The sequence below is a fragment of the Pelobates fuscus genome, chromosome 1 (genome assembly GCF_036172605.1).
Source record: "Pelobates fuscus isolate aPelFus1 chromosome 1, aPelFus1.pri, whole genome shotgun sequence".
In the NCBI taxonomy this organism is placed as follows: domain Eukaryota; kingdom Metazoa; phylum Chordata; class Amphibia; order Anura; family Pelobatidae; genus Pelobates; species Pelobates fuscus.
In genome coordinates, this window is record NC_086317.1 from 169699148 (window position 1) to 169717120 (window position 17973).

Genomic DNA, 17973 nt, shown 5'->3' on the forward strand with positions numbered 1-17973 from the left:
TGCTCCTTGCTGATTAGCTTGGGACCCAATGACAGGTGGTTTCCCAGGGGACCATGTGCAGGTCCTCGAGCCACTTCTTCCTGTGACATGTGGAGCTGACAGATGTGGGTGTTTTGTGGTTTACCACGCATAATTATACAAAAGGTTTTCTCTCTCTCTCTCTCTCTCTCTCTCTCTCTCTCGTCCGAATAAAGAATGATTGACTAGAAGTACAGACTAAAATAAACAGGAATACAGTCTTAGATCTGAGTCTGGAATTGGATGTCATTGCAAACGGGCAACTTTTTTTTTCTTTTTTTGTAATAACATGAGTTGAAATCAGCACTATATATAAGAATATTCCAAATTTTACAGAATTCTAATAATTTCTCAGTACTTTTTTGCGAACTGAATATTTTGGAATATTACACCTTTTCAAACTTGTATCTGCAACATTTCTTTTGCATTGTAGGCTGGCAGAGTACCCATTGAATTGTAGGATGGCATGCAGTTTCCAAAGGCAGCAGTAATAACCTTGTATAGATAGCTGTGAGATTTCTCTTGCTGACAATATTACGGTAGATTTGTGATCATCATCCAGTGCTGGTAAAGCTTTCTCTGTGAGATAAACATTCGCATAGCCCTCTAAACATTTAATATATGTGTAATGCATGACTACCTCTTTTTTTTTTTTTAACTGTTTAATTTTCTAGGGTATTTCCATTGACATTTCAAACTAACATGAGATCTGTTTACAAAAAAAGTAGAATGTGTCTTTTATTGATCTCACTTCTCTTCACTTGGCTGATAAAATTCCTCTGGGTTTAAGTTGATAATAGTGAATCAAACTAAAACACATTGAGCCAAGCTACTTTGAAATGGCTTAATTTAAAAAAAAAAAAAAAAAAAAAAAAAAAAAAATCGTTCCAGACTAATTTTATCTGAATAGCTGCCAAATGTCCCTGCTATAAGAGTGTAAAAAACTGGCAAGGTAAGAGCAGTGGTTGTAACAGAGGATTTAGATTTATAGTGTTATATGATTATGGGGAGGGTTAGTGATAGTCTTTAAGGTTATGTATGCAGTTGTCCTGGTCTGTAGAACTGGAATTTGATCGAACATACCAAACAAAAGTTTAATGGATTCATGCATCAAACAAATTAAGGGGATTTGGTATTTGTGAATAGCTCAATTGGCAAACTTGGTAACGGTGCATTGTAACCGATCCCTGTGATTGAATGATAGTTCAGATATGAAATAACCAAATGTTGCAAATAACTGAATAGGTTTCAAGCTAATCTTTGTTTTAGTTTTAACAAACATCTGCACAACAGCGTACACTTTACTTTGCTTAAATTGTAGTTGTTAATTTTCATACTGCAATAGCAGAATGTTGAAGATTTCTGATTATGTGACCATTCTGTAAGGTACTTGGGGCAAAATATATTGAATATGTGATTTGTGCTAGTTGGAAAAAGGTATATATTTCTCTTTACTATAACTGCCCTAATGAACTGTATTGCCTTATAACAGTCTATTATTTTCATTCATTCAGGTAAACATCATTATGCCTCATTCTGAAGATACACTTTGCTGTAAGCGATAGCCACCTTATCTCCTGTACTGCCTTGTCCTCAGATCTGCAGTGATGTCCACCTCAGGAGGGAACAGGGAGCAATGGCAGGGTCTGGAATCCCTGGGAATAAGCCGGAAAGAGCTAGCATTGGCAGAGGCTCTACAAATGGAATATGATGCAATGTCACGTCTACGACAAGAAAAGAAACCATCAGAGAGTAATGAAAACCAACTGATATCTTGGGATGTTGTCTCCCAGGTGCCTGCTTCTGTTTCCTCACCCCCTAAAACTAAACCTCCCCCATCTGGTGACTACTTGTATATATATGGTGATGGATACCATAGCAATGGTCGGGGAGAAGGAAGAAGCTCTCCCAAAAACCTGTCTCCTCCTCCATTACCACCACGCACACATATTTTGAGCCAGCGCAAAGACATTCCCCCAACCAATTTGACCAAAAGCCACCAAATGCGGGATGTCAATGTGTACAATGGAGATGTGGGAGGAAAATTTCTCAGTCGTAGGATTTCTGAACTGGAGGATGAGGATGTAGTGGATACAGAAGAGAGAAGGGGAAGTGGGTTTTCTGACTTGGACTATGAAGGTATTAATGACACCATCACCCGCCTTAATCTAGCATCTACGTATGATTCTGAACTGCTGCGCCAAGCTGAGGGCCACTGGAAAGAAGTGGGCATGCGGAAAAAGTTGACAGGGAAGCCAGTATCAAGAAGTAATACCTTGCCACCCCAGGTGCCTCCTCGTACCTACATACAGAGGCCTGGAGAATCATCGAAAAGTTCCCGTGCTTCTGTTGGCCCGGTGAGTTCAGACACTTTTTTTTGTGTGTGTGTGTGTGTGTATATATATCTACCTGAATTGCCAACAAATATGTCTCTTTAAAGGCTCAGTGATATACACCATGGTTTCTCAAGCTGTCTAGCTTTTCCCAAGCAGGAGGGGCACATGGGTGTACGCCCAACTGGGAGTGAAAAAGGAAAGGAGCATAGTTAAAGGGGAAGGAAAGGGAGATACACAGCCAACCTGAGAACTGGGAATGTGTTTCCTGCTGATTATGAGTTTTTGTATATATTATACAGTTATTAAGTTGTAAAATGTGTCTACCTTTCTAATATTCTGCTTCCTCTTTTCCATTCTAATGTTTCTGACATGTCACAGGACTCATTTCGACCATATCCCCAACAGAACAGCTGTGAATTGTTTGAGATGTCTGAGCAGAGAGATGAGGAGACTGCTGCTTTCTGTCACATGTTGGATGTGTGAGTATTACTGCATTTGCCCCAAAAGCTCATTCACTATTTAATCAGATGCTGTTTTGAAACACACTTCTAGTGGCTAAGGCATAGGGGTCTTTATACTAAAGGTGGGGCAGTTGGCATCAATATTAGAACTTTGTTCTGGAATGGCTATTCTGTAGGAAGGATATTGATGTTCCCTAAAAGCTTCTGTATTCAGCTTGAGCCCAATCTGTATTCAGAGTGACAGCATGTTCTCTAACTCATTGTACTAGAAATCCCAAATCTAAAGTGAGATCACAGTGCTTGTATTACCAAGTCATTCCTACTGTTAATGTCAGTGTTATTTGCACTGTAGTTTATGAATATTGGCATGAATTATTGATATATTGGTAATGGCTCCCATTCTGGCTGACATGAATGAAAATAATCTGTAGAATATTGAGAAATCCAAAGTGCTACTAACCCATTTCTTTGTCAATCCATATCTGATGTTTCTTATCCTTTTAATAAAGTCTGCGCTCTGGACATAAAGATCAAAGACACACTGGAATTGTCTGGAGTCCTGTCAACCTCAGCCCTGAGCACCTGGGTTATGGAGTGAGCTTGAAAATCACAGTGATAGATGACAGACTGAGGGATCCTCTCACCTTCACCTGTGACTGTAAGTTTTACTTAATTCTAGAGTTTTATATTCAGAGTATGCGATAGGACTTGCCATGTGTTTATTAATTGTATATGAACAGTCAGTACATTCATTATGTAATGCAGGTGGTAGAGCCTGATAGAGCGCTGGAATTCTATATCTTACACTTATTTTTTTTTTTTTAGTTTTTTACATTTTTCTTATAAATATATATATATATATATATATATATATATCAGATATATATCAGATATATATATAGCTCTTACTCGTACTTTAATATCTATTTGTTGTAGATAGTTCGACTCATACAGCATGTTTGTTGTACCTGTATTTCATCAAATGTATTACACATTTGTTAATGTAGGTTTCTCTTAGGAGGAGCTGTTCCCAAATGACAACTTTGTAACTTACCCCCAGAGAGTGTAGTATATGAAAGCATACTATTAAACATATTAAAACGACGCCCTAAGCACCACAACAACTTTAGTTTAAAGTTGCCATACAGTAGTTCAGAAGGTCTGGCTAGAGCTCTGGTCTATAAAGTGACATACAATCATGTTGGTTATGATAGGAGCCTTTTAAATAATGATGATGTTGAATTTTGCAGTATTCATGCAATCATTTTCTTTTAGCAGAGCCTTTTTTCAGGCAGACTTCATGCTTTACCCTCTGTTGGAACATCCCACTTGTTGACAGATAAACAGTGTTTATTTTTAATTTTTTTACATCCTGCTTTACCTTCTAACCTGCTGTTCTTACTTTGTTTTTGTTTTTTTGCTAACTATATACTTAGAGATTACCTTCAGCTAATTACACTTACGGTAGTTTTATGGAGTTCAGCGAAGACTGCAAATAGGGAGTTGATTCATGCTTCTGAAAAGGCACAGCCTTAAAGGGATTCTATAGTGTTAGGAATACAAATCTTTATTCCCAACACAATAGTGGCCTCTGGTGCCCCCCGTCCCCTCCCCCCCCCCACATCCAGCACATAAAGGGTTAAAAAAAAACACACACTTTATTTACTCACCTGATTGCAGCGCCGATGTCCCTTAGTGCTGGGTCGGCACTCCACTTTCTCAGACGTCATTCGACGGGGGGTCCTAAAGTACTGGAATCTTATATTAATAAATCTTAGTACTGGAATGCAGACATTGCAGTTTCTCAAAAAGGCAGACAGAGACACTGCAACAATACACTTCAATTAGCTGAAATCGTCTGGATCTCTATAGTGTCCTTTTAAGTATATAACTAATATAGTCTATCGTTTGCCTTTAAGTACCCCCTCACCCAACAACCTCAGCCTAACCCCCCTCAACTCAGGAGAAACCTTAATTCTATGGACCTCCAGCAGCTGTCAGCTGATGTTGATTCACAACTGCTGTCCATCCCTTCCCTCTCCTGTCCCTCACTGGCCATCTCCACATATAAAACTACCCTCACCTCTCGCTTGAACGCTGCAGCCCCGCTCCAAACATGCACCTTAAGGAGGACACCCCCCAAGAATGGCATTCTAAATCAACATGCTACATTTAAAGATGCTCCCGTTGTGCTAAACTCTCCTGAAGGAAGTCTTGCACCCAGACAGACTATCCCCATTATAGATTCATATTGTGTTCATACAGCGCAGCCCTTGCCCTCGCCAAACAGTCACACTTTTCCTCTCTCATTAGTTCATGCTCCCGCAATCCCAGGCGTCTCTTTGACACCTTAAACTCTCTTCTTCGTCCTGCTGTGGCCACCCCCCAAACTAACCTTACAGCCGATAGCTTTGCATGCTACTTTACCGACAAGATTGAACAGCTAAGGAAAGAATTCTCTCCACCTTGCAATTTTCTTTCTCAACCACACGTAGATCATGCCTTTCCTACACCTCAGACTTTCTCTTCCGCTTCTGAACAAGAGGTGACTGCGCTTCTCCTTTATCGCCCCACCACTTGCCTGCTCGATCCTGTCCCATTTTACCTTATCAGATCTCTCTCCCCCCGTCTTGTGCCTTCCTTAACACACATCTTCAACTGCTCTCTCTCTTCTGGCGTTGTCCCTGCTGACCTATCCGGAAAAAAACATCTCTTGACCTGTCCTCCCCCTATCGTCCCATATCCCTGCTCTCTTTTTCCTCAAAGCTTCTGGAAAGACTTGTCTTTACCCGTATGTCTCACTTCCTCAATTCCAACTCTCTCCTTAACTCTCTTCAATCTGGCTTCCACCCTCTCCACTCTACTGAGACTGCTCTTATCAAAGTTACTAATGACCTAATCACAGCTAAATCCAAAGGCCACTACTCCATACTAATTCTTCTTGACCTCTCTGCTGCCTTTGACACCGTTGATCATGCTCTCCTTCTTCAAACTCTTCAATCTCTCGTTCTCTGTGACTCTGTCCTGTCGTGGTTTTCCTCTTATCTCTCCCAACGTTAATACAGTGTCTCCATTTCTAATGATACCTCCTCCCCCTCGTCCTGTCTCGGTTGGAGTCCTTGTTCCCCTTCTATTTTCTCTTTATACTGCCTCTCTTGGCAAACGTATTACCTCATTTGGATTCCACTACCACCTGTACGCTGACGACACCCAGATATATCTCTCCTTCCCGGACCTCTCCTCTGCCGCCCTGCAACGTGTCACTGCTTGCCTTTCTTCCATCTCTGACTGGATGTTCTCCCGCTTCCTGAAACTCAAGCTCTCTAAAACTGAGCTCCTTGTCTATCCTCCTCCTAATACTGATCCTCCTCTTTCGCTCTCCCTTCAAGCTAGTGGTATCCACATTAGTCCATCCTTGCTAGCCCTGTCTTTGCGTCATATTTGATTCTGGCCTCACCTTTGAGCCTCACATCCAGTATGTTGCCAAAAATGTAGATTACATAATAAAAACATAGCCCGCATCCAGCCCCTTCTTACCCAAGATGCTACCAAGGAGCTTGTCCATGCTCTAGTAATTTCCAGCGTGGATTTTTGTAACCCTCTCCTAATTGGTCTTCCCAAAAGCTATATTGCCCCGTTACGATCTGTAATGAATGTTGCTGCCAGGCTGATTTTCCTCTCTAGTCGGTCCTCTCACACCTCACCCCTATGTCAGTCCTTACATTGATTTCCTGTATTCCATAGTAGTCAATTAAAAGATCTCACCCATACCTCTAAGCACTGAACAATTCCAGCCCCTTTTAAATCTCTTCACAGATCCATAGGTATGCCCCTTCTCGGTCTCTCCGCCCTGCCCGTGACCTTCTCCTGTCCGCTGCTCGCACCCGTACGGCCAACTCACGCTTGCAGGACTTCCCGCTGGCGGCTCCCTTCCTATGGAATAGCCTGCCTAACCCCTTAGTCTTCAATCGTTTAAGAAGTGCCTTAAAACCCATCTCTTAAGGAAAGCCTATGGCCTCCCAGAGTAACCTCTACCTCACATACCTGTCTCTTGCTCTCTCCTAAACAGCAGCACTCTACTCTCTGCTTCACTCTCACCTTATTTGATTAATAATACCTATCCTAATGTGTTTTATACCCCACCTCCTATAGACTGTAAGCTCGTTTGAGCAGGGTCCTCTTCAACCTATCGTTCCTGTAAGTTTTCTTGTAATTGTCCTATTTATAGTTACACCCCCCCCCCTTAATAATATTGTAAATTGCTACGGAATCTGTTGGCGCTATATAAATGGCAATAATAATAATAATCTCCTATGCTTCTTATGTTTTCCTTAAACAAAGTCCTGATTTTAAGTACACTTGATGGCTTTATTAGACATGTTCTTGCTCTGTTTGTTCTGTAAACCTGCATCATTGTCTGCGCTAAATTAATAACTTTCAGCTTTTTAGGCAGGCGTTTTCAACACATACTTTGGTTATAACCCTACTGAAATGTTACATTTGTAAATTTGTAGATTGTGACCATGTAGGGGGCAAAAGAGTTAGAGGAGAAGGTTGTCCTGGGGACAGCAAGCTGAGAGGAAGAAACAGGTGTAAAAGTAGTTATAGGTGTTTAGAGAAACTTTCTTTGGAATCGGGAGAGACAATCCTAGGAGATGAGCCATTTAATGAGATTCTGGTGTTTGGACTATGTTTGGTACTTATGTTTCATTATTTCTATTGCTCATCAACTGCCAAACCTCCTGGTTCTGCAACCACATGATTTTCAGTTTGTGTTAATGAGCAATTTAATATTAAATTGGCCGCTAAGTGTGCATCAATACTGTTATTAGGACTGATACTTGTTCTAAAACGTCACATTTTCATTGTTTCTAATACATTAACTAATGTGATCCTAAGAAAAAAGTTTGCCACGGTTGTGTGCACCAGTATTTTTGGCACATGACAAAAAGCAAATCATTAACTATAACACTCATCATAAATAATGGGCTATATTTCAAACATGAACAGTTATGGTGCAAATGTTGCTTGGAGCAATTGTGATCAGAGCCGTCGTAGTTTTAATGCTAATAAATACAAACATAGCTCTCCAGTTTTCTTTAAAATATAGGATGTCCCATTCTGTATTTGCACCCATGCAGATATATAGTAATATGCACAAGGTGTAAAGCTCTTATTTATATGGCACTTTTACTCTCTACGTGCATTTCTAAAGTGCAAAATTACTCCAATATTATTTCTTTATCTGCACACCAACACCCTACCCAATAACTGAGTCCCCTGATGACACAAAATACAGGAAGCCCAGCAATATCATCTCCCCCCCCCCTAAATCCCCCAATGTTGTATGTTGGTAGAAATTAAAATAACCCTCTATGAGAACTACACTAATGTGCAGAACATTCTAGTATGTTGTTAAACATTGTTCAACAGCACATTAAAAATACCACATAAGGCCAATTCTACATTATATTATCAAGATCTATTTAATTTTATTTTTAAAATGTTGATCTACCTAGTGGATAGAATAAAAAAAAGAAATCTGTATGTCGGTTTGCTTTACAAAGGCATGCCATTCTGTTATATTGATAAATGTTGTGTATTTAGTTTTGTGAATGCTTGATAGGTTGCCATTTCTCTTCTCATCAGGTTCGTCTACTGTAGACCTGTTGATTCACCAGACTCTTTGCTACACCAGTGATGATTTGGATGACCTCAATGTGTCTGATTATGTACTCAAAATCTGTGGATTGGAGGAGTTCCTACAGGAGTAAGTGTTCAAAGATCTAAAAGATCTACTTGGTTACCATTTCATCCTGTTTTGTATTCTTTTTGGGGAAACATGACGATCCCTGCTAGTCTGCTGTGTTTAGTGACTCCAGTCTGAATCCCATCTGCTCCCCCCCCCCTTTTCTTTTTTTCAAGACATCATATTCTTCAACAAAGTGAAGTTAATGTCAATTGCTTTAGATTATATTCTAAACCTGCAAAAGGTGAGGGGGAAGAGGCTAAATATGATGTTGCTATTGTATCACTGTTTATAATATGGAACATTAACACATACACAGTGTCCCAAGTACAGAGTATCTGATAGGCCACCTCCATGTGGCTTAAAAGATGCCTTCCGGGTAGATAAATTGCAGTTTCTGGATGGGTAAGTTTTTCCAAAACAGAAATACCTTTTGAATAGTGGGTGATTTTTATTATTATTATTCTTATACCTAGGAGGAAATCTGGAATCGTTTTTATGTACTATGGCCTGGGGTGGAAAGGGGATATATAGTACACTTACTAGTAAGTGTATTACTGTAGGAGTACAATTGTTGCCGTATGGCAAAAAGGTTCGATCAGCCCCACCAAATCTGTGGTAGAGTACAATAGACCCTCAAGCACCTCCAACAGAGAGGACTCATGATCAGAAACACCATGTCAAAGTTAGCTGTGACTCTGCCACATTTTGTTCTTCTGTATGCTTGTTACTGATTTAGGGATGAAAGGAAACTGTGCTTAGGGTAAGGTTTTTGTCTAATGGTTGAAGAATTTTGGAGAGGGGGTCTTTGACAGGTGGAGCCCAAGGGGAAGTAGTGAGCCAAAAGTGAGGTACCAATTGAGGATAAGACAGTCTTGTAGTCAGGGTAAGCCAAGGTCGAGGGCAGGCAGCGCAGGTTCAGGAACGGTATAACAGGCAGATAGGACAAGTACTGGATAAGACAGGATTCATAGAAATGTATATACCGAAGAGCACATTTTAACTGAGCAATAAGGTAGAAGTTAGTTGGATTTATATAGGGGAGAGGTATCACATATCACTGGTTGAACAGTGATTAGCCCTTTAAGATGTCCCAGTTTTTCTGTCCCTTGAGGAGGCCTAGAGTGAGTGTAGTTTACACGTGAGTTCGGCTGGAACTTCCCGTGGGTTGCGGCATAGAGAGCCGCGACGCCGCATCCACGAGTCAGAGGGATGCTGGCTGTCTGTTCTTGGACCCATCGGAGTCCTGGGCGTGCATCGAGGAGGGACCGCCGCAGGAGTGGACGGAAACGCGAAGGGGGACCCCCAGGTACGCGTGGCCATGACTCTACTAAAGAGTTTTACAGTAGGGATATGCTCTGTTCAGGCACTACACCTGATAAACTGTAGTTTTCAGATTGCTTAACCCCTTCATCCCTGAACACATTTTGATTGAAATAAAAATATGTATTCCTATCACTATAGCTGTAATAACACTATTTAGGCCACCAGCCCCCTGTAACCAATGTAAAAGGCTGAGATCATCCTATGGGAAAGCATTGGGACTATTATGCATGCGCAGTAAAATGCTGTGCAAATCTGCATCTTCTCATAGAGATGCTTTGAATCAATGCATCTATTCGAGGAACATATGCTCTGCATGGAGACACTGAACTTCAGTGACCCAGGAAGCACATCTAGTCGCCGTCTGAGTGACAGCCACTAGAGGTGTTACTAGCCAGCAATGCAAACACTGCCTTTTCACTGAAAAAGCAGTGTTTACATTAAAATGCTTACAGGGACAGATTATACACACCAGAACAACAACATTAAGCTGCAGTTTTTCTGGTGACTATAGTGTCCCTTTAATGCAAGGGATACTAGAATACAAACATATAACACAGCAATTTTGTGTATAGATTGCTTTTCAAACGTAAAAATGTAAATTATGTAAATGTGCACTTTTACCCTCAATCTTTTATTGAAGTATTTGTGAAATGAAAAGCTGTAGACTGTATACAGTGTCCTTTATTTTGCAATATTTCACACAGGATCTGAAATGTTGGTACAACATACAGTAGATGTGACAAATATTGATCAATAAGAATGGTCAAATACCTTACTTATTGGTATTTGAAAGGATCCAGACGACATTACTAGCAGTGCTGCTTAATACAAAATGGCAACAGACTGTAAACATAATGCCTGCATTTGAAAATAATGCCTAGATATTATAAATAAAGTTAAGCAACATGATTCTAAAATAAAAGTCTTTAAAATCATTGTCAATCTCTGAAAAGGCTAATGGTGACAGCAAACTGGTATAGTTCATTCATTCCTCACTCACCGACTCTGTAGGAATGAAATTACCCATTGAAACTCCCTCTACTTTTTTACAGCAGTGGTTGAGCTTACATTTTCAGAAAATCTACATTTCCATTAAATCAGTGACCTATTAACTTCTGGCTTTGAAATTATGTGTAGAAAAAGAGTCTGTGAGATCTTATAAACTAGATTTCATACTGTAAAATAAATGAAAATAAAAATGTTTATACTCTGTGTATTGAAGGGGTTAAAGGGAAACTCCAGTGCCAGAAAAACGATCAGTTTTTCTGGCACTGGAGGGTCCCTCTCCCTCCCACCCACCAATCCCCGGGTGAAAACCCCTTCAGTCACTTACCTGGGACAGCGGCGATGTCCCTCGCCGCTGTCTCCGCCTCCGCGACGCTCCTCCTAGTGGTTACGTCGGCCGGTGGGCGAGACTAATCTCGCTCACCGGCCGAGGAGACCTAATGCGCATGCGCGGAAATGCCGCGCATGCGCATTACGTCTCCCCATAGGAAAGCATTGAAAAATCATTTCAATGCTTTCCTATGGGGTTTTGAGCGACGCTGGAGGTCCTCACACAGCGTGAGGACGTCCAGCGACGCTCTAGCACAGGAAACCTGTGCTAGAACCCAGCTAGTGACCTCTAGTGACTGTCTAATAGACGGCCACTAGAGGTGGAGTTAACCCTGCAATGTAAATATTGCAGTTTATGAAAAACTGCAATAATTACAGTTGCAGGGTTAAGGGTAGTGGGAGTTGGCACCCAGACCACTCCAATGAGCAGAAGTGGTCTGGGTGCCTGGAGTGTCCCTTTAAGTGGCTTATGCAGAAAGGGAGTGTTGGAAAGATTTCAGAAATAGGCTTAGCCATGTGTACATAGAGCTGTATCTGATATTTCATTATTTCCACTTATTTTGCTATCAAACTATTTGATGATTATCTGTAATAATTATACACACTAAGTAACTTTACCATTTTGGCTTATTACAATTATGCATATATTTTTTTTTTTACCCACCACCCCCATTGAGTTTGTTCCTGTGGATTTAAGTGGTTCATGTATTATGCAAGTTAACAGCATTAGGATCAGTGTACATTGGTAAAACTTCAACTTGAACACGTTTAGCTGTTAAACCCGTAAAGATCCGTCACTCTACAATTCTTCATTAACTCATTAAATCAACTGATTTTATCACTGAACAGGTTCAGGCAAGTTTAAGTCTTGGGCCACCGGCTGTATGCCACCCAGGGACACTCACAAGTTATGTAAGCACTGAGTACCTCTCACCCCTCCTTTCTCTATTATATGGTGCAGGATGTAGAAGGTGGAGTAATTTGGAGGTGGAGGGAGCTTATACTGGGTGTGGTATCCTGTCCAATTCCCCAGTGAAACAATATGGCATTATAAGGGTCAACACAGTTTGTAGTGTTTTGGTGCACCTGTCTGCATGAGGGGTCCATTTAAAGAGTGCATTGCTTTGTGTGTACGTAAATGAGTGACAGCTTCTTCAATAACACACACAAAGACTGGTTCAGATAGTATTGTTGAACATTAACTTATTTGTTAGAACAGAGTTTCACAACATCCTTTCTCCATGACACCCAATCACAGTCAGGTTATATAGTTATTTTGCATCAGCACTGGTGGATCAAGTAAAGTGAATGAATCACCAATTAATCTTTAATTAATGTGTCTGCCGGTGCCAAACACCTGCTCTGTGCTAGGTCTTTGTCAAAACACTGCATTAGGGCTGGGGTTTGTAAAATGTAGACATACAACTGTTGTGGAACTACCACTTTCAGAATGATTTGCCACATTTAAGGTAAGGATCTAACTTTTGATAACCTGCCTTAAAAGTACAATGTTCCTCTATGTCAAAGAACATGCTTGAACATTAGTAGAACTGCATTTGTCCCTGCAGAGGGGTCTCTGTGATATTGTACACATGATCAATGTTGCAGAAGTGATAAGTCATTACGCTTGTTCATTATAAACACCTTCTAAACATTCTAAATGAACATTTATTTGCTTATTGGCTTCCTGCATGGACATCCCCGAAATTGAAGAACAAATTAAAAGAATGATTTCCAGTTGTAGGCTTGGCTAGATGTATCTTGAAAGGACACTCCAGGCAGCTAAAAAAGTTAAGTGTGAATTAAAGCTAAAAAGCCCAAATACCTGTGGTTAGTTACTTTTCTTTCAATTCTGTGTAGTTTACCTGCAGTGCTGTAAAATGTTTTTGCTGTTTTCAGCAGTGTAACCCAGCCTCCTTAATATAAAATGATATTATGAAAACTGACCCTTATTAAATGAACATTTGGAACCCTGTTTCAGTTTTCTTGTTAGTAGCAATAATAAAACACAACAAAAAAGTTGTCCCTTTAAATTCACAACTCATCTAAAACATAATTTCCTCATACCCAAATGCTCTGTAATGTTTTTTCCTTTGTTTCTTATCATACATTAGATTTCTTGTTTTACAAGGGAACTGTCACTTCTCTGGACGTTGAATGCCATTGAATGATACATTGAGAATTGCAAATAACACGTGTTAAACCTGTATTAATTGCAAATAACACGTGATGCTCCGTTTTCTTTTAAATTTCTATTAAAGATTTAACAACTTAATAATCCAATTTAGACAAGGCAAGGAAAAACATTGAACTATATATAATTTAAAACATTTCATTTTCTCTGTATGCTTTCTCAATGTTTATTGCCAGGTGCAAATGACAGAGCTCATAACAATTATTGACAGGTATTGTTACCGAGTAAACTAGCAGAAGCCAAACACAGAGAGATGGATGCAGGTCTTCAGGAAGTAAGAAGTCTTTATTAACATACCGATCGGGCCTCAGATGAACTCCTGTTCCAAAAATATCTGAGAGACCAACACATGGTGTACATTCCTTATATAGCACTATAACTCCTCCCATTAATAGCTACACCCACATATACCTTTAACCAATCAATGAGCAGAATATAGACTTGTACATCTGGTCAAACCACATGGCTCATGCAAGACAAAGGAAATAAGTGCAATTTCAGTTCCTGCATTCCTGCACATGCTCAGTACATTGATGACAGTATCCTAGCTACGTGTATCTAACTAACTGACACAACATACACATATGCCACATGGAAATCTTGGCCTACTAAATTTACATTCACCGAAATTCCACCACAGTATCACATATTGGCACCCAGTTGCAGATTAAAGAGGTGTGGATTTCTGTTTACCTTCATTTTTCCACACCTCAAACAAAAACAAAACAAAAAAAATCCTGGGAAGTCACATTTTCCTTTGAAATATCAAGACTATTGTTGGATTTTTTGTGGATGGTTTCCTTGATGTGATAGGCTGCACATCAAAAAAGCCCCTGTGCAACAGACAGCCAACGCATTTCATTATACCAAACTATAACGTCCCTTTAATCTTCATTTTAGTTTATACATTTTAATTGCAAGCTTCAATTACATCCTTCTAAAGTCATATTTAGCCTTGTTTATGTTTGGCTGGGATTCTAAATGTTGAGAGCCACTGCTTCATTGAGTGTAAAAGGAGGTAGAGCCTCGCTAACACAAAAAGACTGCAATAAAGAGTGAATTTTATTTTTTAACCCTTTAATGCGACCAAAGGCAATTTATTGCAGACTTTACACTATGATCCTCAAGGATGTTATGCCAGCATTGATTTACCTGCTTATTTACCTTGTTAGTTGTATACAGCCCTGCTTGTGGCATTCCATTGGAACACGATTCGCAAGGCTGAAATTGTTATGACGACAGAAACATTCAGGGTTAGTGTTGTGAACTACTGGATCCATTCCCTGCAGGCACTTTCTATACCTGTATACAGCCTATTTTCACTAAGCCTGCTTTTTGCGGTTACATTTTAGAATGAGCAATGAGCGATAAATAAGGTATCAATAAGGTACTTCAGTTTCGACACTCCCCTAAATTGTATCTATATCCTCCTTTGAACTTGCCACTGGTTTGGAACCATTGGCCTAGACCAGGCGTGTCTTCTCTGATACATGCCAACATTATGGCTCTAGGAGCATTATGGAATATGGACACAACAACATCTTGAATGCCAAGGTTTGCCCATGCCTAGCCTAGACACTGCAAGATAATTAAGGGCTTTAGGTCCATTAACAGTACTGGGTTCTTATCTCCATTTGAGAGTGTAGTGGAGGCATAGTTCTACGAGAGAGTCAGATTGTTACATTCATAGAACGTTTGAAAAAAATTCTAACAAATAAATCACGTGCAGCATTTTGCTGTATTGACATAGTAAGTGAAATTTGGCACACATTGCACAAAGCAAGCTCTGTCAGCAGCTCGTTAACCTGGCATCAGTAAGACTGGGACAGAGTATAGCTCGTGCCCATGTTTGATACATTCTGCTACACTTGTAATAATTTCAGACCTTAAGCAGGAGTTGCAACAGCACTCACCATATTGGGCACCCTGCCAAACAGCCTTCCGGGCATGCTTGAGCACGAGGATGTAATGCCCCCTTTATGGGAAGGCACATTCTAATCACTGACACACCCACCTGCTTACTCTCTCCTGATCTCAGACCTGTCAAACTTGTTAAAGGGACACTGTAGTCACCTGAACAACTTTAGCTTAATGAAGCAGTTTTGGTGTATAGAACATGCCCCTGCAGCCTCACTGCTCAATCCTCTGCCATTTAAGAGTTAAATCCCTTTGTTTATGAACCCTAGTCACACCTCCCTGCATGTGACTTGCACAGCCTTCCATAAACACTTCCTGTAAAGAGAGCCCTTTTTAGGCTTTCTTTATTGCAAGTTCTGTTTAATTAAGATTTTCTTATCCCCTGCTATGTTAATAGCTTGCTAGACCCTGCAAGAGCCTCCTGTATGTGATTAAAGTTCAATTTAGAGATTGAGATACAATTATTTAAAGGTAAATTACATCTGTTTGAAAGTGAAACCAGTTTTTTTTTTTCATGCGGGCTCTGTCAATCCTAGTCAGGGGAGGTGTGGCTAGGGCTGCATAAACAGAAACAAAGTGATTTAACTCCTAAATGACTGTGAATTGAGCAGTGAAATTGCAGGGGAATGATCTATACCAGGGGTAGGCAACCTATGGCACTAGTGCCATGCACGGCACTCGAGGTGTATTTGCACGGCACTCAAGGCTGCTAGAGCCAAACGCACTCTGGCCTATCAGGAGTCTCAGTAAAACTTCAGATATCTGCTAATACGAAGAGGTGGTGAAGGACAATCCTCAATGTATGCATTGCAGCACATAGAGGAAGTGATCTCAGATCACTTCCTCCTAGCACTTGTGAATAGGAATCCACACTGTAGTAGAGCAGCCATCGACAGCTATCCCAGCTCCTGTCCTTAACCTGTACATGGCCAGCCTGGTCCCCACTGAAACCCAGGGAACCCACCCACACTGCTAGATATACACAGAAATGCAGAATAACCCTCCCCTCATACAAATAATATGAACAGCCCACACACACACACACAACACACAATGCCCACAAACGCAACACCACTAACAATCCACATACATGCACACAACCCCACATGCTGCCTCTCACATACAATACACCAAACAGCCCCCACACACTACCAAACACACAATGTGACATATCCATCCACACACAATTCCACAAGCAGCCCTCATACACAGCCCACATTCATAGGTATCATACACGATACCATAAACTACTAACGAACATATACAATATAATAGCTCATATACGCACAAATACAACGATACAAAGCGACTGCAGTCAAAATAACACAAGCAGAATATGGCAGCATACACACCTCAATTTTAAAAAAATAGGATCGGCACTCTACGGGACATCACAATCCTATATCGGCACAGTGCTGCTAAAAGGTTGCCTACCCCTGATCTATACACTAAAACTGCTTTATTTAGCTAAAGTAATTTAGGTGACTATAGTGTTCATTTAAGTGCTTGCAGGACTTTGCATAGAGCCTTAGACTAACCACACATTCCTTGTTATTGAGTTGTTGTTAAAAAGTTGGATATCAACGATAAAACCTATATCTGATCTAAAACAGTGAGTGAAATACCTTTTTACGGGTGCAGGGTGGCCAGTGAGTTTGCATACTTAGCGATTGCCTGTCTACCTAATGGCATAGCAGGAGGGCTGTGTACTGGTGGCCCATATCTGTCTTACATACTCCTTCTGGCACACTGTATTACATATTTGAGGGTGCTGGGGTATGTTATTCTGTTTTGCTGTATCACTTTAACAGTAGAGCGCATCAAGAGAGAGTTATAACAATAGTTGTTCTTCTTTGACATAGGTCGCCCAACACCCCAACCCAATGTCAGCAGGTTTAGTGCTTGTGATGAGGTTTATACCATAAAAATATTTGACCTCCAAAACATAAACGAGGATTTATTTATTTATTTATTTGAAAGGTGTTATGACCTCCTCCTTCAGCCTTAGTCTTGTGTCTGCATAATATAAAAGAATGCCTGTGTTGGATTAAGCAAACAGCCAATGTGTCCACAGAATGATGCAAAACTCTCAGTATAAAGTGAAGTGTCAGAACAAAACATAGTGAATACAGCGGCTAACATGACTCTGTGTTGCTGTGTACCTGTTTGCTGTCTTATTTTGGGGATCGGATTTAGCAAATAATGTAAAAACCATGAGGGGAGACAACAAAATGAAAAATTATTCCCCTACTGAATTTAACATAAAAAAAAACTACTGACAGTTTTTCACATCTATGTAATGCAGACTCTGAATGTCTTTTATTATATTTTATAGTTATCTTATTATTTGACCATAAAATATAGAAATGCAGAATAAAAAAAAGTCAGAGAACGTCTTAACCTATTTTTTTTCTTTTTCTTTTTCGATTTGCATTATTTTGCATGTAGCCAATTTTGTGGATTTTATTTCCCAAGTTAGATTGTGTTCAACCTTAACGCGTCTAATTGTTTAGGTTTAAAAATGAACTAAATAATATAGCAGTGTTTGAAATAATTGTTGTGCTTTGTTTCTGACAGGAAACCATGCTGACCTCAAGTGTGCTTAATTGCTGTTTTGAACTAAATTATTATGTATTA

The 17973-nt window shown here is 40.1% G+C and overlaps 1 protein-coding gene across 1 annotated transcript in view; it reads left to right on the forward strand.

The window, feature by feature from the left end:
- Window positions 1-17973, forward strand: part of PIK3C2B (phosphatidylinositol-4-phosphate 3-kinase catalytic subunit type 2 beta) — a 156019-nt gene that overhangs the window by 25946 nt on the left and 112100 nt on the right. Inside the window, exons 2-5 of the mRNA XM_063452303.1 lie at window positions 1533-2375; window positions 2733-2833; window positions 3325-3473; window positions 8465-8585. Coding sequence (XP_063308373.1) covers window positions 1626-2375; window positions 2733-2833; window positions 3325-3473; window positions 8465-8585 — 1121 coding nt within the window. The 5' untranslated portion in view covers window positions 1533-1625. The remainder of the gene's footprint in view (window positions 1-1532; window positions 2376-2732; window positions 2834-3324; window positions 3474-8464; window positions 8586-17973) is intronic.